This window comes from Gouania willdenowi, chromosome 14 (genome assembly GCF_900634775.1).
Source record: "Gouania willdenowi chromosome 14, fGouWil2.1, whole genome shotgun sequence".
Classification (NCBI taxonomy): domain Eukaryota; kingdom Metazoa; phylum Chordata; class Actinopteri; order Blenniiformes; family Gobiesocidae; genus Gouania; species Gouania willdenowi.
In genome coordinates this window covers 18,186,616-18,208,917 of record NC_041057.1, presented here as the reverse complement: position 1 = coordinate 18,208,917, position 22,302 = coordinate 18,186,616, and the positions used below count along the sequence as shown (strand labels likewise).

Here is a 22,302-nt window from a genome sequence, read left to right as displayed (position 1 = left end):
CGTGTTTATTTCATGGTGCAAACCCATTGCTGTCAACAAGTGATGAATAAATGTGGTCGTTTGTAGTATTCTAACTGGGTCCACACCAATATGCTCCCCTATTTATCTGAACAAAACAAGTAGGTGTGTGTTTTGTTCCACTGCATCCAACACTTTGATCCAGGAAAATAATAATATTAACAGTTAATAACATCAGTTTTAGTGTCGTTATTTTAATAAAAACATGTATGCTCAATAAATTAGCATTTTTGATACGGAATATAAAGAGAGGTATAGCAGTTAACCTACAATTAATAGAGCAATAACAAAAATAAATAAATAATTTAAAAAAAGTTGAACAATTTTCTGCAGGAAGTGACCAAACTTGTATTAGTATCACATGTATGACCTCAGCTATAATATGCCAAGAGTTTTAGACCAATGTGTTTTATGTTAGTGCAGAGATTAACTTTGATCCGAAGGCCACATTATGAGAATTCACATCAGCATTTAGAATAATGACAAATGTGAGCATTATTGCTACACTGTTATTGGCATTATTGTATTTTATTTTTTGTTGTTTTGCGTTTTTCCCTCATTTCGTATGTTTTCAGTGTCATTTATGTATTCTTTCATTTGTGTTTTTGTCCTTTTGTGTGTTTTTGACATTTTCTGTGTTCTTCATATCATTTGGTTTATTTTTTCCTCACCTTGGTGTCGTTTTCGAATGTTTATGGTGTCCTCTGGTATATTTTTACTCATTTTCGTCGTCATTTTGCACGTTTCTCATTTAGTGTTTTTATTGTCGTTTGTTGATTTTTCGTGAATTCTTGTGTTCTTCTCGGGTATTTTTCTGCCATTTTGTGTTTTCATGAGACAGGGTGTGGCTTTTACTAAATCGCTTCTACTTTTTTAACACAAGGTGGAATAACACATTATTTTATTGACTTTATCATGTCATAATTTTCTATTTAAGACACATGCACAACAGTTTTTATCTGATACTAAAGAAAGCATAATTAAGTCCAACAACATTCAAAATGTGTAGATCTGAGATGAAATGTTCCTTTGATAAAGCACCAATCTGATTCACACGTCATCATTTACTAATAAAAAGGAATCAAAGACATACTGTGACTTTCTTGTTTTTATTGGAATGCTTTTCCTCAGTAACATGACAATGAGCCAAAAACAGTGCAAATACAATATCACAGAAAACACAGACTCACACAATCTGAACCCTTATCAAACATGATCTCTACTCTCACATCTTATGTACAACCACAATTATCTCTTCACACGCCAACTTCCATCCACACACACACACTGCACACAATCCCTCCTCTTTAATATTTAAGGCACAAGCACACAAACAAAATGGATAATTCTCACATTACACACATGCACAGTTTAAGACAGCAATAACTTGATGTGTAAAAAAAAAAAAAGAAAGAAAAAAAAAAAGATGCTTTGACCAGAACTGAACCATGAACCATCAGCATCAGTTTAGATTCATGGATGACAGCTTTTATTTACAAAAATGTGAGAGCTTTCTAGCATTTAGCGTGATCATTTGAAGCTTTACTGTGCTTCGAACAGCTTTTCCACACGTGCTACACTTTATGTCTAAAAATAGTGTGACTATAGCAGGTAGAGGAGGCAGTGGGCGTGGCAGGGCGAGTGTCAACTATTAACAAGATCAGAAAAAGACGAGAGGTGAGAAGTTTAAATATCCTGGGAATACATTTACCTTCACATCAAGGAGAGAGACAGAGTGACACACAACCATTACCAGCATTGACATGTAAACAGAAATTTGATCAGAAACTTGATAAGAAAAAGCTTGTGGTCTGTGGTTCCCATGCCTACCAATTATTTCTTCTCTGGATGCTGAAGGACAATAAAACAATTAATAAACACTTTTAAACTATTGTCACTTGAATTTCTTCCCACAAATTTCCAATAACGCAATTACTGTATTAGGAAGACTTTACTTTAATGATCCAAAATATCATTTCACTATTTCATGCACATACCAACATGAGGCGTGAGCTGCACTTGTGGTGCAGCGTCAGATACAATAAGTTTTACTTGATTAAGAGCATGGCTGAGTATATGTATGTATAGAATCAATACACCACTGGCATTGCAGATTGATGTGTCAGCATAAATAATCATATTTTAGAAATATTGTGGCATATTAACTGTCTATTTTTTCTGGGAGTTGCTCAACTTTTTTCCCAAAGGAACTCAGTTACTATGAAGTGGATTCTTGGTATGATTCTGTAACAGGAGATAAAAGAAAATAGATGCTGTAGAAGAAACCAGAATCTCACACACACACAGACACGCACATCACTCTGTCTAGAAGACTCTCCTTCACCTTCTCTTCCTCCTCCAGGTACCAGGGACATGTCTCTCCCTTGGCTGTGGGTGAGCCATACCTCTGGGTGAACATGCTTGATGCTCTAAAAGCCTTCAAACCAGTGACGCCCGCCTCTCCTCTGGTGTCTCCTCCAGTATCTGAAGCAACAGGTCGCTGAGGGGCTTGGCTATGATGCGATAACCCGACGCTGTCAGGTGGAGGAAGTCAAACATGTCTCTTGGGTTGATGGTTCCGTCAGAATGTACAAACTCTTTGCTGACGTCCAGGAGCTGAGCCTTGGACTGGCCCAGCTGTGGCAGCCACAGGCGGAGGAACCCATTAATGGCTGCGTTCTTCGCCCTCAGCGGGTTGGGACGCTCCCCTCGAGGCAATACGCCCTAAAAACACAAAACAGCCTACGCTGATCTTTGCTCGACATTTGGCTTTCAAAATAAATCCTGAGTCATTCTTCAATGCCTAAAAATTGGAAACTAGAATATAAGATGAGCAGTCAGAGGCCTCCATGCATTGCTATAAATGACCAGTGTTGGGAACGTTCCTTTAAAAAAGTAATTAGTTATAGAGACTCACTACTTGTTCCAAAAAGTAACTGAATTACTCTATAATAAAAGTAACTCGTTACCAAGGAAAGTAACTATTTGCGTTACTCTTAAAAAAAAAAAAAGTTGCTATATGTCCAATAATTCACATTTTTTAGATGCGTGTGTCGTTGTGAGGCGCTTCATTAAATTTGAGTTGCTTACAACGGATGTGGACAAAGTCTTCACTCCTGGATATAATGAACACTTCCCATGCACGTTCTTGCTTTTGACCACAATTAATGTAAAGTAGTGTTTGTATCGTCACCTTAAAAATGACTTTTCATCAGACTGCTCCACGCTCACCATCTCTGCTGCTTCATCAAATCTGTAGTGTGTGTGTGTGTTTGCTGGCACGTCGCCTTAGCCAATCATAATCGCTTGTTTTTAAGCCGCCTCCTCTTGCTGGCACGTGTAAAAATACTGGCTCTGATTGGCTACCATGAAACATGACGTCGCCTTAGCCAATCATAATCGCTCACCTTGTTTTTAGCCCACCTCCTCACTACATTGAGTAAGAAGCCAGGGATGCTTTCGGATCACAGTTTATTTAATCAATGCATTTAACGCACCACATTTAACGTTCAGTAACGATAACGGCATTGTAACGGCGTAAAAAGTAATTAGTTAGATTACCCCGTTACTGAAAAACAAACGCCGTTCCATTACGCCGTTATTCCAAACACTGCAAATGACGCAATGGCCTCTATAACGCCTGATTTAAGATTCTGCGTAAAATCCCCTGCCATAGACACACGTAGGCGTAGACCCCCTCCACCGTAACCTTACGTGCACCCTTCCAAAAATACTGACAGGAGCGGTCGACAGTCCGCTCGATACACTTTTATACTTTGTTTAAGAGTTACCAATGTTTATATTGAATAATAAAGTGCACGTTTTGAAACCGTTGTTTTCATGTTTGTGATGTTGAGTTGTGATGTTGAGTTTTAATGTTTGCGCTGACCCAACGCGCTATGTGGTAAATGGTAAAAAGGACTTGATTTACAGTATATAGCGCTTCATCCCTACACTGAAGTAGTCTCAAAGCGCTTGACAATATCAGCTCATTCACAGTGACATTCACACACCAATGGGACTGAGCTGTCATGCAAGTCGACCACTGGGAGCAACTTAGTGTTCAGTGTCTTGCCCAAGGACACTTCGACACATAGACAGGTGTCTGGGATTGAACCTCCAACCTCTCGATCAGAAGACGACCCCTCTACCACCGGTCGCCTGTATAACATTTATATTTATTATTATTATAGTGTTTCAAGTTAAAGTCCTTGTATTGTTTTTAAACTGGACTTGGTGAATAAAACTCATTCTGATTCTATCAAGACTTTGATGCCCTCTGCAACCATGTACTTGTGTGAAAGTGGATTTTCAGATTTGATGAACATGAAAACAAAATACAGAAAAAGACTTTGCGTGGAGAAAGATTTAAGACTTGTACTCTCTCTAATTCACTCAAACATTGCAGAGTTCTGTGCATCCTGTCGACCTCAGCCTTTTCTTTAAAGTTGTAGCTAGTTGTATTTCAGTTTCAGGGTGATGAAAAAGATATTTTTATCACAGAAAATGCTGATTAAATAAATCGAGTGATAATTCTAAATGAGATGTTTTATTGTGTCCTTACAGATTCTTATTATTTTTTTAAATATACATTATTTCTCAACAGGATAAGTTAAAGTCAGACAAATTTCACTCTAGGGCTAAATTGATTATGACGTTACATTATTGTGTTTTAAAGTTTGCAAGAGTAGGGGGACATGGTTTCAGGTTAAATATCTGAAGGGGTACGGGATCGTGAAAAGTTTGGGAAACACTGTTTGTTTGTGTGTTTTGCCAACATTATTTGATCAATTCATCTGTGAACAGTCCAACTTTAAAAACTAGAGGACGGATTTGGATGAAACTTCCAGGAAATAAGGAATAAGGAATAAGGAATAAGGAATAAACGGTTAGATTGTAGAAATGATCCTGATCAATACACTGATTCTGGATATGTTTGAAAAAATGAAATAAAGTCAAAAAACCCCCAGTGACTTTGTACATTACATGCTCCAGTCATAGATTTTTTCTTACTTGTCTCAATATCTAACAAATAGATTTACGTCTGCTAATTAATATGTGTGTGGTCTCATTGCAATGAAGGCAGTTCACTTTAAACACAATAATCCATGTGCCTCAGTAGCTCTTGAATCGAGTACAATTAAAAAACAAAAATATTGGACCAACATCAGTAGGGATGTAACGATTCACTCAACTCCCGTTACGATTCGATTCACGATACTGGGTTCACAATACGATTCTGTGAAAATACTGTACTGTTTTTATTTTATTTTTCATTCAAAGAATCCCTTGATAAACTATTCAAAACAATGCAATTTAACTAAAAATAAATCTTGAATGAAATAAATAAAGGAATAATACAAATGAAGAAGCCTATTAACTTAAATTCTGGTTATATAGTAAACAATGCAAAACTGCATAATAGTTATTTGGTTTTTTTAAAAGTGCAACTGAAAATGTATTTTGTCCCTTAACAATTGGACTTCTGCACTGTATTTACGTCAGATATTTATTTGGACCAGCAGAGGGCGCTGGTAACCCAGATGCTATGCGCTAGCAGAGAGAGCTACTAGAAAAACGTGACTTTTACAGATATTCACGTAATATTACAGATATTATTTCGGTGCTAAAGGGGTGAGGAATCATTTATGAACATGTTTAAGAGTAGAAGGCGGCCAGACAGAAAGTAGTAGCAGATTCCGCCCGCCGCCTACACTTCTGGAAAGCACCTTCTGCTGTTCAAAAAAAGTACTGCGATTCAATTTTCACAATATCGATGTGAACCGTGATACCTATGAATCGATTTTTAAGTGCCTTACGATTAATCGTTACATCCCTAAACATCAGTGATGAATTCTCATTGACAATATAAAAAGTAAGTCCACTCACCAGTACGACTAACTTTGCCTTGGGCAGACGAGAGATCAGCACTTGTCCTATGGCGAGGATTCCTCCTGCCACCTGCTCAGCCGTGTGTTCGTGGTTGTTGGTTCCAACCCACAGCACCACCACCTGGGCCAGAACAGAGAGACGTCTTACTGAACAACACCAGGTCTGCAGAGCGCTGACCAAACCATCCAGGGTAGACTACTAGGAATTCAAAGAGCATCGTAACATTATATATTCAACATTATGGGCACGTGTGGTGATAGAAAACGCTTCGAAAAATGTACCTTTTTGTTTGCATGTTTAATTAATGTATGTCATTATCAGAGTTTAAGCACAGCAAAAGAGAAACTGGGATACATTTCTCCACTCATGCTAAATTTTATTTACAACAAATGTATGAGAGCGAAACACAAAACAGAAATTTAAGAATGAACAATAAAATGTGTTCTGATATAAATATTGTTCTCCGAGGCCTTGATACTCAAGAAAAGAATAATTACAAACTCAAAAATAGAGCCACTTAACATATGAAATAAAACTATGATGGCATAATATTTAAGTGAGTTTTTCAATTAAAAGACGGTTTAATTGTGTCTTTTTGCAAATTAATTATTAGTCCAAAGGTCTCACCTTGGGACGGATATTGTCCAGTTCTCCGTTTTGCAGCCTCCACAGCACATTACAGGTGGTGTCACCTGCGATGCCAAAATTGAGCGCATGAAGAGGAGAGAAGAACTCTGTCCATATCTGTGCAGCAAAAAAACATGCATCAGTTTATATATATTTTTTTAAAGCGTTTCATTGTAATTCTACACAGAATTACACCCCTTTACAAACATTTCCTTTGCTTTTTGCCTTAACGACACCCTTGTTTAGAAGAAGACCTACAGAACCAGTGTGCAACTGCAAATGTAGAACAAGGCACTGAATGGCCTTACTCCTCGATACATGAGAAACATGTTAATGAGTTATATACCAGATAGAACTCTCAGGTCTACAGGTAGTGGCCTTTTAACGTATACGTTCCAAGGTAGGGGAGGCTGCTTTCTGTTTTTACGCCCCTAGTAAATGTAACGTCCTGCTTGCAGATCAGAGAGGAGCTCCTACATTAAACACCTTCAAAAGGCAAATGAAAAACTTTTTGTAACATTTTATGGTTCGATGTTGATGCCTGCTTTCAGTGTGTGTTTGTTTGTGTGCATGTGTTATGTGATCTACTTTATGTGGATAATTTCTATGTACATATTGAGCTTTTATTCTGAATTTGTTTATTGTGTTTTTAATTTGCAAGCCATCGTTGAGATGACTTGTTTTTGACTGTGAAGCACATTGTGTTGCCTCGTGTATGAAATGTGCTACATAAATAAAGTTTGATTTGATTTAGAAAACAGAGTTTTTAAGATTTAATAGTTTGCAACAAATCAAACAAAGTCAATGCATTGATTAAACAATCATTCAAGTAAATAAAACAAAAAAGGGCACCTCTCCTGTCTCACCTCATACTGCCTCATTAGTTGGACCATGGAGTCCCCCACAAAAAGCACATCTGGTTCTGCATCCTTGCATTCCTGTACGAATCTGATGTGCTGCAGAACAAAAGGTTTGTAATCGAGTAAATAAATGTGACAGACATTGTCTTCACCTGGTATTTCAGTGACTCTGGGCTTCAACGGTTGCTCTGCAACAAGTTAATACAAGCAAGCCAATCAGAGTAAGTCCAAATCCTGTGTGCTCACTCATGGTCTAGACACCCTTAGACGGTCTCGCTCCTATTGGCTTTGCAGGATTAACCTAACTAAAACCTGGCAGGAGACGCCACTATGAAAAGCTATTGACAAACACTAAATCTGTGAAAGCAAGTCACCGTTCATCAACATAGACGTATGCATTGTTTTTAACTTTAGACAGCACCAGGCAAGAGGGGAGCAATGATGTCTTTAAAATGCCAGTATACGCCTACCATACAATTGGATTGCACATTGAAACAAATTTTAAACTACAAGCATAGCCTGTGAAACATTTAGACTTTGCTGAACAGGTCAAATTAAAACAAATGTATATATTATACATATTATCTGTGCCACACACGCCGAGACGCCTCCATATAGATTCGTAAACACAGTGCGTGCCTGCATTTAATGTGCAATATTAACGAGCACACACAAAAATCTGATTCTCGAAGTCACTTTAGCAGTGTTTTTGGAGGGCATAGGCAAGAAAAAACAGTAAGAATGAAGTAAAATCACTTCTCTGCATCCGTCTACGGATTGCATTTGCACGAAACCTCAGAGAATGACAACAACAAAGTGTTTGAGTGCTCTCCGCTGGTCTCAGCCTTAGATATCATTTATTATAATCAGAAATGTCAGGGTCGTCAAAACAACGCATTGGGAAACAAACTCTCCTCAGTTTAACTGCACTAATCTGTATCTGCCAGTCAGTCGGATTGATGTTGACTTCCTGATGCCGTTTAGGTGTTGCTACACCTATCAGTAATGCATCTTGCTCACTTTTTGTACAGGATTACGGCAGAATGTCGAACTTTTGCGTGGCTTGTATGCATTACGTCGCTTCTGCTTTTCAGGCTGTATATGTTGGGTGTCGGCCTCAAAATTTGTGTGACAATTTGCGTCAAAAATCCTTGGTCGATATTCTTTATGTATTTAGTGTTGGTAGTGGCACAGGCACTTTAAAACCTGCTGTCTAAACATAACATTTAGTTTAACTTTTACTTTGTGGACACTTCATGGGCCAAAGGAAGATAAAGATGGCCTGATTTTGGCCCACCGTGAATTATGATGCATAAGTGTTCAGTTGTAGTGGGGCTCATACCTGTGACATCCACCTCATGTCGCCCTGGACATCCTCCACAGGCTTGGCCTCTGCAGCTGGGTTCCCCTCTGCACCGTTCATCCTGGAGGCATAGCTCATATTACTCAGGAAGACATAGTTACATTTACATTACATGTAGGGTAATGGTGGTAATGGTGGTGATTTGGTAGCGGAATTTACACTGTTAATCTGGTGTACTTTCTCTTTCCAGCCTTATGGATAGCATGAACTGCACTCGGTTATCTGAAGTTAGCTTGTAGCTAGCTACTACAGCAGCTAGTTGATGTCTGTCAATAATACATTCCTAAATGTATTCCCAGCATTGGTCAACAGTAGAAATATGAGGTTTTGCCCTCTTCGTTCCTTTACCTTCCACCGGACAGGGCGTCACCTCGGCCTACTCTCTGCTCCCGGCTTGTCCTCACCGCTGGCGGGAGTCGGTGTAGATGATGAGCTAGCCACCGTTAGCTGGCTCCAGCTAGACAACAAAAGGTGTGTCAGAGCAGAGACAGTGGCTGTGTTCCAAATCGCGCACTACGCCCTACACACTTCGAGCCCTTCCCACCGAAGTACACGAGAAGGGGAGAGTGCATATGTCTATGGTCTGCACTGCAGAGCCGGAGACCGCACGTAGAGGGCTGCAGATAGAGGGCTGCACTCTTCTTCTACGGCCGCACGTTTACAGCACTTATCATAGACAGCGCCATCTACTGCAACAGGTAAGCACAAAAACCAAAACATGTGGACCCATTGCCATTTGCCACCATGATGAATAAAAAAGGTTTATTTGTTTCATAACGTAAAACTAATCAAAGGATAGCGGTACATCACGTCTCCATTTAATTTATACCTATTTATTGTTCGTTATAAACTGTTCTGTTGTTTTCACAAATTACCACTTTTATATAGTGACAATTTCCACCAAATGATGATTTTTTTTTTCATCTTTATGAGCAGCATGAAAAAAAAAAATTGATTGTGCTATTATCAAATCCTTTATCATTGATAAGTGTAGATGCTGATATTGTTGAAAAGGATGTGAATAATGTTATGGATGTGCACTTGTTAAAAATAAATCTACATTGAGACAACCAAAAACAAAACAAACAAACATCTAATGAACTATTATGACTGAACGGAGTTTTCTCCAGCCTCTGACTGAGACTGACCACTCACATCTTGATGTAAGAAATGTCAAACTTCTTCCCAACCCAGACCCCAGGAATTTTACCGCCGATTTCACAATTGTCTTTATTTTTTCAGTTTTCTTGACTACTTGAGCTGAACAGTTTATGACATTTACTATAAAGAGAATAAAGCTTTTCTTGCCCACAATCAAAGCGTCCTTTTTTTATCTGGTTACAAGCATTAACTCGACTGATTCTTTCCACCTTTGGACTTTCTGCATTGTGCCGTGGCACAATGGCACAATATCCGTACCTCAATAATAAGGTGGTTTGCTTAATGATTATTTCAGTGCAATTTTTACTTGTTCAGAATCATTCTACTATGGGCTGTTTTGACAGCTTTGAAGGGCTTGATTTGGGCTGTGCACCTTATGTTTGACAGGTGTGGTTTTGATGGTGTTTATTTACATTACTTCTAGAAAAACCATCAAGAGGTGAAAAAATACTTTAAAAATGAATATATATATATGAATATAAGTAAATGCAGAGTTTTAACTTAAGATAACTCAATGTCCAACTCAATGAGTGTTGTTGTTATATTTAATGAACAGTATTAGAATAAACTCCCTATATTATGTGTGTACAGTAATTTGTAGTAGCATCTCTGCTGTTGTTATTATGCATCGCAAACATCTCTGTAGGTCCGATTAAACACTCTGGCGGGCAGGTATTGGCTTGCAAGCCTAATGTTTCACACTATGTCTTATACTGTTTTGTCCTGTTCAGGGTGGGGCCTTTTCAGGTCTTTAGCAAAGCAGAATACTTCCTCAACAGATGTCTAGTCAATAAGACTTATCCCTCCATGCCCGTCTGGGAATCAAATGAATCTAATGAATAGATTATTGGTGTGTGGAAAGAAAACAGAATACATAAATGTACTTCTTGAAAAGCAAAATTGTGTTCATTCTTGTAAAAACTAAAAAAAAAAGACTACTGACTTGTAGAGTAGGCTACATCAGTGTTTCCCAAACACATGGGCAGATTGTAAACATGTACCGTATTTTTCGGACTATAAGGCGCACCGGATTGTTATTATTATTATTATTATTAAGACGCATTAAGCGAAACAAAATAGTCAGATAAGTCAAACTTTATTCAACTCATTAACAATAACTCCCAACATTGTTCAGGTTTAACACATAAAATACAGAACAATACACTCACGTTTTCAGTTCAGTACGTTGAAGCACAGTACTGTACATATCACTACGGTAGCCCTAAAGTGCCAAAAATCCATCAAGCAGTGCAGCTTCATAGTTTACCAAAGTTGTACTAAAACATTTTGACATATTAATTTCATACATAAGGTGCACCTGATTTTAAGGCGCACTGTCAATTTTTGAGAAAATTAAAGGATTTTAAGTGCGCCTTATAGTCCGAAAAATACAGTATTAATCAATATAACTGACCACTGATCAATTTAATACACTGTCTACAATATATAATTGTAAGCAGTTTTTACTTCGTTTATCTATTTATTTTTTCCCAATTACTAGACATTTCAGGCGACCTCATTTTAATTCCAAGCAACCCCACATGGGCTCCCGACCCCAAGGTTGAAAAACACTGCATAAATCTTTGACAACGTATGCAGACGGTAAATAAAAGAAAGAAATTAAAAATTAATTAAGAATTAAAGACAGAAAGAAAGAGAAATGTCAGGAATACATATCATTAATGGCTTATTTTTCTTATATGATGACCTGTGCTCAAGCTTTATTCATTAGTCCCCCTCAGACAAACTTGATGACTGCTGTCGCTGAACAGGTTATGCAAGCTTGGGTCGACTTAGCCCCGCCCACCAGGTGTGTGCGGGGGCTGGTGTTATTTTCACCGTCTCAGTCTAAACTGTCTACGTGCGGCCTTTCACGCCGAAGGTCTGCGGGACTGTAGCGTCCATGGTTTCCTTCGATAAACGAACCTGAAGGGAGTGATAGAGAAGGCTTAACCAACTTTATAAATGTCCAGTCCTGTGTTTCTGATATGGCCTCTTCTTCTCCTGGGAGGGCTCGTGATACCAGGTGAGTGACAGCCACTTCCGGAACTTTTCTCACTTTGTTATTGTGTGCTTTTTGCGCTAAAAAAATGGAGTAAAAATGTGTTAAAAACCCACCGTGTGTGTGTTTAAGTTTTACATGACCCGCTGTGGTATGTGTGGGACCATCACAGAGCTCGGTTTAGGTCACTATAAGTTCAGTGAAGGTAAAGCGTGGATCAATACCAGCTGGTGGTAGTTGTAGGAATGTGCGAGGAGTAGTGACGTTTCGTTATAATATTAATATTATTATTTGTATTTTCATTATATTGTATTTCGAATGCATTTGTTTTTAGGCCTGTGGTAGTTTCAATGAAAGTAATACTGCAAATGCCCCAACACCATTGTCTTGGGTTCTGAATAAAGATGCTGTTTAGGGCTGAAATTAAAGTTTTCAGAAAATGATCTGTACTAAGAAACACACTTGTTAAAAGGGAAACACATTGGAATACATTATTTAATGCAACATATAGCTACAATGGCCTAATGTCAAGAATTTTCAATATTCGTGAGTGGTGAAATAACCCCAAAGTTAGATTCTAAAATAAAAATGAAGAGGTTGCATTGAGGGAAAAAAAATATCCCAAAAAAGGGTAACTTTCATACTACGAACAGAGATCAGATTTTTCATACATTCCCACATGCAGTTCTGGGCCAAAGGAAATATTTTTTTTTCTCAGATTTGAAGAGACTGTCACCCAAGAACCAATGTAATCATTAGTAATCTGAACAGTGTATGTACATAGCTATAAGATGATAAAATTACAGGGATCTATGCAAAGTTGTTTATTGAATTCCCAAAAATCTTTGAGCCCAAAACCTCAACAAACTTTTTTCCAATTTTGAGGTGCTGGCATGTCGACCAGAAAGGATGTATAGCAGATCTTTTTGTATATTTTGAGAGAGTACAGGTGCTGGTCATAAAATTCAAATATCTTGAAAAAGTGGATTTATTTTAGTAATTCCATTCAAAATGTGAAACTTGAGTATTATATTCTTTCATTACACACAGACTGATATATTTCACATGTTTATTTCTTTTATTTTGATGATTATAGCTGACGACTAATGAAAATCCCAAATTCAGTATCTCAGAAAATTACAATATTACTTAAAACCAAAAAAAAAAAAAAAAGATTTCTAGAAATATTGGCCAACTGAAAAGTATGAACATGTACAGCACTCAATACTTACTTGGGGCTCCTTTTGCCAGAATTACTGCAGCAATGTGGCGTGGCAGGGAGTCGATCATTCTGTGGCACTACTCAGGTGTTACGAGAGCCCATGTTGCTCTGATAGTGGCCTTCAGTTCTTCTACATTGTTGGGTCTGGCGTCTCGTATCTTCCTCTTCACAATACCCCAAAGATTTTCTGTGGACAAGTTCTGTTGGAAAATGAAATCTGCATCTCCATAAAGTTGATCAGCAGCAGGAAGCATGAAGTGCTCTAATACTTCCTGGTAGAAGGCTACGTTGACCTTGGACCTAAGGAAATACAGTGGACCAACACCAGCACAACATAGAACCCCAAACCATCACTGACTGTGGAAACTGTACACTCAACCTCAAGCAACATGGATTCTGTGCCTCTCCTCTCTTCCTCCAGACTCTGGGACCTTGATTTCTAAAGGACATGCAAAATGTACTTTCATCAGAGAACATAACTTTGGACCACTCAGCAGCAGTCCAGTCCTTTTTGTTTTTAGCTCTGGTGAGACGCTTCTGACGCTGTCTCTTTTTCAAGAGTGGCTTGACACAAGGAACGCGACAGCTGAAACCCATGTCTTGCATACGTCTGTGTGTGGTGGTTCTTGAAGCACTGGCTCCAGCTGCAGTCCACTCCTTGTGAATGTCCCCCACATTTTTGAATGGGTTTTGTTTCACAATCCTCTCCAGGGTCTGGTTATCCCTATTGCTTGTGCAATTTTTTTCTACCACATATTTTCCTTCCCTTCACCTCTCTGTTAATGTGCTTGGACACAGAGCTCTGTGAACAGACAGCCTCTTTAGTGATCACCTTTTGTGTCTTGCCCTCCTTGTGCAAGGTGTCAATGGTCATCTTTTGGACAACTGTCAGGTCAGCAGTCTTCCCCATGATTGTGTAGCCTACAGAACTAGACTGGATACCATTTGAAGGCCTTTGCAAGGCACCAGGTGTCTTCAATATTGAACCTCTGCACAATATTGTAATTTTCTGAGATACTCAATTTGGGGTTTTCATTAGTCAGTTATAATCATCGACATTAAAAGAAATAAACACTTGAAATATGTCAGTCTGTGTGAAATGAATGTATACATTATACAAGTTTCACTTTTTGAATGGAGTTACTGAAATAAATCAAACTTTTTCATGATATTATAATTTTATGACCAGCACCTGTAGGTGGAGCTGTATTACTATACCACATTTCAGTTTTCTATGTGATGTAGTTCCTGAGATAATGGAAACTGAAAATGTAAGAAAAATAAGGACGCACGTATGTCGACACATACCCCCCTCACTAAATTGGCCAAATCTCAAAAAATATTCATCAAACTAAAACTTTACAGTGTGTTTATCTATTGAACAGTCACGCAACAATTGGTACAAATTTCAAATTTTTGTACGGGGGATGTCCTGAAATTTAGTTGAAATTATATGGAATGACCCCTAACTACCCATTTTGTGGGGTTCAATAAGATATTGGTTTTTTTATTTATCGTGATGTTTATCGTTATCGTGATAAATACCAGAAATTATCGGAATAATTTTTTTTTAGCCCATATCGCCTATCCCTAGTTCACTGACATTGTGTGCATTCAAGCTGATATTTCTGTCTCTGTTATTGTATTTGTAGTTCTGCCCAGATAGAAAACTGAACTCTTTATATGTGAAATTTTGGAGGTGTCTGAGAAAGCTGTTAGTATATTATCTGCTATTGAAGGCCAGATTGATAGGGAAGTAGCAAGAACAATGCTGAAGGTCATGATGTCCCAACCTACTCATACATTCCTTCACACTTGATAAGATTTGTGACGTTAAAACAGCATGCATCATTTATATTACTATTATAGAATGTTGAATTATATGGACATTGGCAGCATATGTTGTTTTGCTCAAATATCTTCCTGATTGGTGAATATGTTCAGGCACGCATAATCATGCAACACAGCATGGTTTACGTGGCCCTGTGCCCAGGTTCGTGGTTCCAGTCGGTCGTAGAGGACCAGCTATGAGAGAGTTTGTGTTAATGTTTGAACCAAGTCATGTTTTTAAAGCTGTTGGACTGATAAGCAGTCTCATGTTGTCAACATGTAGTAAGAATGGTAAGCAGGTTCATTTGCAGCGTTTCTCAGCCTTTTTGTAGAAGAGGAGTCACTATTAATCAGGAAGCCTGATGGTGTTTAGAGTGGGTAGTAAGCCTTGGACTGTTCTGTTGGTTTGGGTCATTGAATATCATTGAGTTTTACCAAAGAAGTGAAAAAGCAGGTGAGACAAATTAATTTACCTGAAACCCGATGAATCAAACAGATTTTGAAAGTACCATTAATCAAGCTATGATTATTGTATATGATAATGATATCGGTCCGATATCAGCCAGAAAACAAATGTCAAATTTTATCGGACTGCATCTAAAATCTCCGATAAATATATTATATTCATTCAATTGTAGAATACTTTAGATATTATGTTGAAGGTTAAAATGTATGTGTAACCAATTGGTTAAAAACAAATAGGTCAGTTTTTCTCATACCTACTGTTGCTGACTAATGTTCTCTGTTTGAGTAACATCACTTGATCAAACCTTTTCTATCATTCCACACTACAAAATAAGTAATAAAAGTATGTATGATTTGTGCTGATATCGTATCGATATCAGGCAATAATCAATGCTGCAATATTGGTATCGTATCGGAAGTAAAAAAAAAAGCATAATATTCTACTTTAATACTGCTGAATTTTGAAGGCATTGTATTAAATTTCACAAAAAGTAGATTATAAAGACCCGTGACATCAACATAAAGGAACACCACTATACATAGTAGTGACAGTCACTGTGAGTTCAATTATTTAGTACCTGATTTACCAAACTGAAAGATGGTTTTTGTGTAGCTGCTCAAATGTAAATGAAAATCAAAGACGTGTGACATTTATGAAAATATAACTTTGTCATTAGTAAAAGATTTAAGTGCACTCACTAGCTGAGCTTTAATGTTATGACACATTACAAATCATACAGGCAGAAACTTGTAAATAAATTCAATTGATTATAGTTCATTGTAGTGACTTTAATTATTAACTGTGGGTGTTTAGGTGAAAAGAAAGTGAGTTGGGAATCTGCAGCAGAACCAAATAAGTTTTACTGTTATTACAAACAGTGCAGGTTGAACTGGCTCAATTCAAAACTGTTTAATTCATTCATTCAATTTGTTTGTGTCCTACATTTATATTTTAAATCCCTTTTTGACGCTGTGTGAATGAGTCAGTAGAGGTTTATCAATGAGGGCAGAGTTTATTCATTTTTTTTTTTTCACTTTTGGCTTTATTTCAGGGGTGCGACACGTGATGGCGATAGAGATTAAAACCCCAGGTGAGGTGGAGGCGGTCAATGGGACCGATGTGAAGCTAAAGTGCACCTTCACCTCCACTCACGAACTGTCATCTCAGTCCGTCACCGTGTCCTGGAACTTTCGCCCTCTTGATTCAAAACATGAAGAGTCGGTAAGCATGGCCTGTATCATCTGCATACATGGCTTTGTTTTAGTTCATTAAGAAAGGGACAAATTAATCCAAATATAAGTTTAATGTTTAATTAATATTGCCAATACTGTGAAATGGTTAGTGGATAAAATGTTTTACAGTAAACATTCTTGAGTTAAGATATTTCTGATGGTATGACTAATGACAACACTTTATCAATAGTGTAAGGCTAACCTGTCCAATCCTGGTTCGTGTTGATAGTAGTGATAGTCTCTGAGAAACTATTATAGAACAACACCAGCTGTTGTAAAATATGTTTCAATCTCTGCATTTTGATTGTTTTTGTACCATGCATACATACCAGGTATTTTACTTCCAAGAGACGCCATATCCTCCCCAGCATGGGCGTTTCAAAGGCCATGCCGTATGGTCAGGAGACGTATCGAGAGGTGACGCTTCTATTACCCTCCATGAGGTGCCTCCGAACTTCAACGGTACCTTCATCTGTCAGGTGCGCAACCGTCCGGACGTGCATGGCCAAAATGGAGAGATTTTCCTCAAAGTCGTCAACAAATGTAAGAACATGTTCACAGACATTTATTATTCTAAAGCAATGACAACAAATATCATCAGTGAGAAAGTCTTTGTAGAAAGTCTGCTAATGAGCCCCTGAGGAAGATGGTGTATGTAAAATCTGCTGGATTGGAGACCGTTAAGGACTGGGTTAGTACAGTCCTACTTCATACCTGTCAAGTATCCCGTTTTGGCCGGGAAACTCCCGTATTTTACCCCTCTTTCCCGCCATCTTCTCGTATTATTATTTTCCCGTAATTATCCCGTGTTTTAATGTAGTAATAATTAAAAGATACCTTAATAAACTGAACGCCGTCACTAGCCTTGCGAGAACTGCCATCTGAAATGGCCTGAGTGACAGTTGTCGTGAGATTAGTGCTGACAGCGGCAACAAACCCGGAAACAACTCAGAACAGAGATGATGAATGAAGAAAAGAACTGGTGTTGTCACAACCTGGCTTGTTGAGCCATGACAAAGAAAAACAGGTACACAGTAAAGTAAGTTTAAAGGATTTAATCACAATAAACCATACACACTAAACCAAAAGCAGGCCAAATGCCAACCAAGCAAAAACAAGGAGCCACCAGAATGGAGCAGTAAATCAACAACCCCTGAGGAGGTGACAGCGAATTTTTAAATAGTCCATCCACTGGTGACTGGCCAGTTGCTCCCAGTCAGTCTAACGAAGCTCCGCCCACCAGTCAGGTACCTGCAAAACGAACACCACGAAAAAGACAAAACAGGCCCTACTAGGCAGAAGACTGTCACGGTGTAAAAGGTAACAGAGAGTTTTATCTTCATAAAGAGCAGCAGGATGTTACACGTTCTGTTAGATTAATAACTGAGCGTTTATCACAGCGGAGGGAATGATGTAAGTCACCATGAAAAATCAGCCAATCACAAGCTCCACAAATATACACTGCTTTATAAAAGTGTTAAAGGATGCAAAGTCTGTAATAAATGTGTCTAATAAGTCATTAGTGAATACCAGAAAACCACATGAGTGAGCATGAGAAATTATCAGAAAATATATAATGAAAATAAAATGTTAATGTCTAACTTATTGACAAGCAATGTGAATTTAACAGTAAATATGCAATGTGTTGACTATCTATCCATTATCCATAATTTTTTTGATTAGTCGACTGGTAAAGATTATTTTTCTGCTTTGTAGCACATATTTTGGACTGCTTTTTTAGCGCACCTGCTTAAATTTATCCACCTGTGAACGTGTCCCTGTTGTACTGTGACAGCATGTTTTACAGAGAGGAATCAACACAATGACATAAAACATGTATTTGTAGTGCATGTGTTATATTTAACACATAAAATATCATTGAAATCACAATAAAATCATGAATAATTTAAATATCACAAACTTAAAGCGTAAGTTGTTTTGAACAAAGTAGTAGTAGTAAACAGTGTAAATAAGTAACTTTAAAAAGCTGGCTCTAAGGTAGTGAGGTTTAAACCAGTCACAGAGTTCTGAACCAGTCATAGAGTCCATAAAATAAAATAATAAACAATAACATCTGGTTTGAAGTTAAGAAATGAATAATTAATGTTATCCAAATCACATAGTTGATATTAAATTAAAGATGATGAATTTTATGCGACACTGAGCTGGAGAAGCCACGCCTCCAGGAAGCTCTCTGCCGTGATTGACATGTAAACAGACACGCCCTCAAAGATAAGCATTTCAGCGTCCTTCGTGCAGTGCTATGTATGTATTTTCTACAGTCTATGTATGTACAGGTGAATGCCCCGCCCCCATGCTCTGTCTCATGTTTATAAAGCAGCATGAGCTCAGCTTCAGAGTGAGTGAGTGAGAGGAGGGTGGGCAGTCCTCTGGCCCTACGTCACCGTGCGGGGAGGAGGAAGTCAGTGTCCCGTCTATAGACACGCCCACTCATTATTATGCATAAGAAGGCCGCAAATCAGCCTGTTTGTGTAGAGTTGCTTAGAAAGTGACTTTTCAGAGGCTAAAACTCTGCAAAACAGGCGAGTTTGGGAAAATAAACCTCAGATACTATGTTTTTGGGGTTCTTAGAACAAATGGAGATAAAAATGGCATGATACGGGACCTTTAAGGTGTTTCACTGGTTTGTTTGTTGTGAAAAGTTCTGATGCTTTAGAAACTTTAGGTTGTATTAAGTCTCGTCACTTTTTTCCTCTCTCCGCCGTTGTTCTTCTTTGCTGTTTACTTGCACAAAGTTGGAGTAACAACGCTATAAAATCCGCATCGACACATTTTTGTAGTCGACGTTATCGATTATATCGACAAATCATTGCAACCTTAGCATGATCCACCAACAAGAAGCTAGTAGCTACACACCCCCACACAAAGCATTAATGGTACTTCCAGTCCTTGATAGCTGCTGTCTTGCATGTTTTAGTTGTTTTTTATGGCCAATATACCTGACTGCAGTGGTTGTTTCTTTATAGCTTCTGCAGAGCCGATTGATGCAATAAGCATATTGATTATTATTACATCATTTGGGACAGGTGTGTGGAAGCAGGGAAAAAAATGTCAAAATGTGGTTGCCGTCCTCTGCCATAGGCGTATGTGACAGCAGACTGATGCAGAACATTCAGGAGTACTCTGAGAAAAGATTACCAATGCTAGAAAGATGAATGAATTTTTGTATATTGCATATAATATTTATTTGTAAAAACACCTTTTGAATAATTGTCCACTACTTTGGGTTTTCTTGATAAGGTGTAATTTTTTAGGCTGTTTAAGAAGTAGGTACATATCAGTCCTTTAGAAACCAAGGTAAATTAGACTTAAACTTTTGCAGTTCTTTTTTAGATTAAAAAAATATATATATATGTGTATATATTTATATATATATTAAAGTAGGAAAGATGTGTGTGGTTGGCATTATTTTTGTGTTTGTTGTACCTCAGATTGAATGGAAACCTGCTTTCAGTAATAAGCATCAATAGAAGTGGGATCAATGGATATTTAATTACAAATAATAAATTATGGACAATAGTACCCACATTTTTTAATCCAGTTTTGTAAAAGCCTTGATTACAAACCAGAAGGTTATGTACGACAGTGTAGCTACATGTTTTGTCCTCTTATAGGCCAAGTTAACAATACTGTGTGAATTACATCTATTCATATGTACACTGCTTACTCTACTTTCTTTGTTTTTTTCCCCCACTGCTCAATGACCCCCAGCGTCCCTCTCTGATATTAGTCTACTGGCAGCTATAGTTGGGGGTGCCTGTGGAGTGATCCTGCTCATCTTTGGTATCTTTCTCGGGGTGAGATTCTGCCGAGCAAGACGAATGGAACACGACTTTGAAATGCAGCCGTCAGAGTCTGAGAGCAAGCGGAAGGATCCGACCGTGTGGTGAGAGGACCACGGTGCATCTTCTTTGTGGGACAGGTGTGGACTCTGATTGGCTGCTTGGGTTTGTTTTGTTTTGTCTGGAAGAGACATTTGAAAGACATCTTTTTCTTCCATGTTTGCTCCTCCATTGTGAACCACTTTTACGTCTTTTACACTATTTCAGTATTAGAAATATTTTCACCTTTCTTCCAATTTGGTATAATGCCAAACCTGTACTTTTAAAAATGTTTTTAACCAAAATGTACCACCATTTGCAGAAGCTAAATAGACTAGGAGATGTAAATATGGATGTTTCTAAATGTGGTTCTTAAAGCTTGTTGATGACCAATTCACTGCAGTGGTTTCGATGGCACGAAAAAGCCTTGATTTGGTTTTTTCGAATGAAACTAAATCTTCTAATTTTAAATCATTGTTAATTTGCCATATTCATCTGCATTTAATTGAGTCACATATTCTCCTTGTTGCCTTTGTTGGGGTGTATTTGATTTGTGGCAGGTAAATGCTGGAATTTTAATTATTTTTCATCACTTTCAAGTCTGATTTTTGGAAACGGGGGGAAGAGTTTTCACATTCAGTCACCAAACAAATGGACTGGTTTAAGTGGGGAACTGCTGAAAAAAACTGGTCTGTGCCATCATTCTTCGTGCTGGGATGTGGGTATCTCCTCTTGGGTTGTTTTAGAACGTGTATTTCTGTGCTGGTAAAGCTGTGCCTTCTGATCATTTTCAACCACTTTCCACTCGTGTAACTCTGCACAAAAACACCATCTTACTGTTGACACCGTTTTTGTGTGTATGACTGAATTTGTTTGCTGGGGCGGTTGCATCAGTGCACCTGAAGAGGCAGTTCATCTGAGACTGGTAAAGAAGAAAAAAGAATCTGTAAGTTCGGATGATGAAGAGTCCGAGGCCAGCAGTGGAGACGATGAGGAGGAGGATGATGGTGAAGAAGAGGATGACGACGACGACGACGATGATGATGATGATGATGATGATTTTGGTGATGATGACGGCGGCGGCGATGATTGAACACAAAGATCAAATTCTGGAACAGTGTTAAGGTGTTTACATGTCATCTAAATTATTTACGTCTTCTATTATTTGTCAAAGATTATGCTCACTGACTGCTGAGCTTAAAACTTTTGCTGGTCTCACTCTACAAAAGATAAGGAAGTGATGAGATGAGGATGTTTCCACTCCCTCAGTCTTTATTTTCCTTGTCAGAGGAGAAACTTTGTGTCGTAACCTGCATTCAAAATTTATTTTAAAACACTTTTTCCAGATCTTTAAAGTATTCAGACAGAAAAATCTATTGATCTTGATCTTTCACTCCTGCACGCAGTATTTTCTTCTAGGGAAAGACATTTATGTGACATGCTGCATCAGACTCTGTTCTTCATGCCAATTAGAGTTAGAATGTAACCAAAGACTATAGTTTATCTATGGTTTTCTTACTAACATTCCAGCACATATCGTGTACCTGTTGTATTTTGATCCAACTAATGTTTTAAACACATGAGATGAGAGCAAACAATGTTTTTATGTACGCTACAATGTTTTTTTTTTTTAACATGTGTTTTAATGCTGCCGAAAAGTCTATTTTTAAAGCCTTTAAAATGAAAAAAGTGTTTACTTCAGTGAGCAAATGTTTTTGTATAGTGAGTTTGTGTATAGTGTAAGATATGATGAATCTTTATATGAACAAGTGAATTAAACAGCTTTC

At 38.0% G+C, this 22,302-nt stretch overlaps 2 protein-coding genes across 2 annotated transcripts; one reads left to right on the top strand and one right to left on the bottom strand.

Annotated features, from left to right (window-relative positions):
- Nucleotides 1–1,108: 1,108 nt before the first annotated feature.
- Nucleotides 1,109–9,403, bottom strand: pafah1b2 (platelet-activating factor acetylhydrolase 1b, catalytic subunit 2). Its single transcript, XM_028466576.1, has 6 exons — nt 9,109–9,403; nt 8,740–8,821; nt 7,404–7,493; nt 6,538–6,654; nt 5,908–6,030; nt 1,109–2,742 (listed from the first exon to the last, which is right to left on the bottom strand). The coding sequence occupies exons 2-6, from the start codon at nt 8,818–8,820 to the stop codon at nt 2,458–2,460; spliced, it is 696 nt and encodes a 231-aa protein (XP_028322377.1). The 5' UTR covers nt 8,821; nt 9,109–9,403; the 3' UTR covers nt 1,109–2,457.
- A 2,328-nt stretch (nt 9,404–11,731) lies between these two features.
- Nucleotides 11,732–22,233, top strand: mpzl2b (myelin protein zero-like 2b). The gene is made up of 5 exons (XM_028467534.1): nt 11,732–11,947; nt 16,493–16,662; nt 17,006–17,216; nt 20,406–20,580; nt 21,410–22,233. The coding sequence occupies exons 1-5, from the start codon at nt 11,887–11,889 to the stop codon at nt 21,606–21,608; spliced, it is 816 nt and encodes a 271-aa protein (XP_028323335.1). The 5' UTR covers nt 11,732–11,886; the 3' UTR covers nt 21,609–22,233.
- The last annotated feature ends 69 nt before the right edge of the window (nt 22,234–22,302 follow it).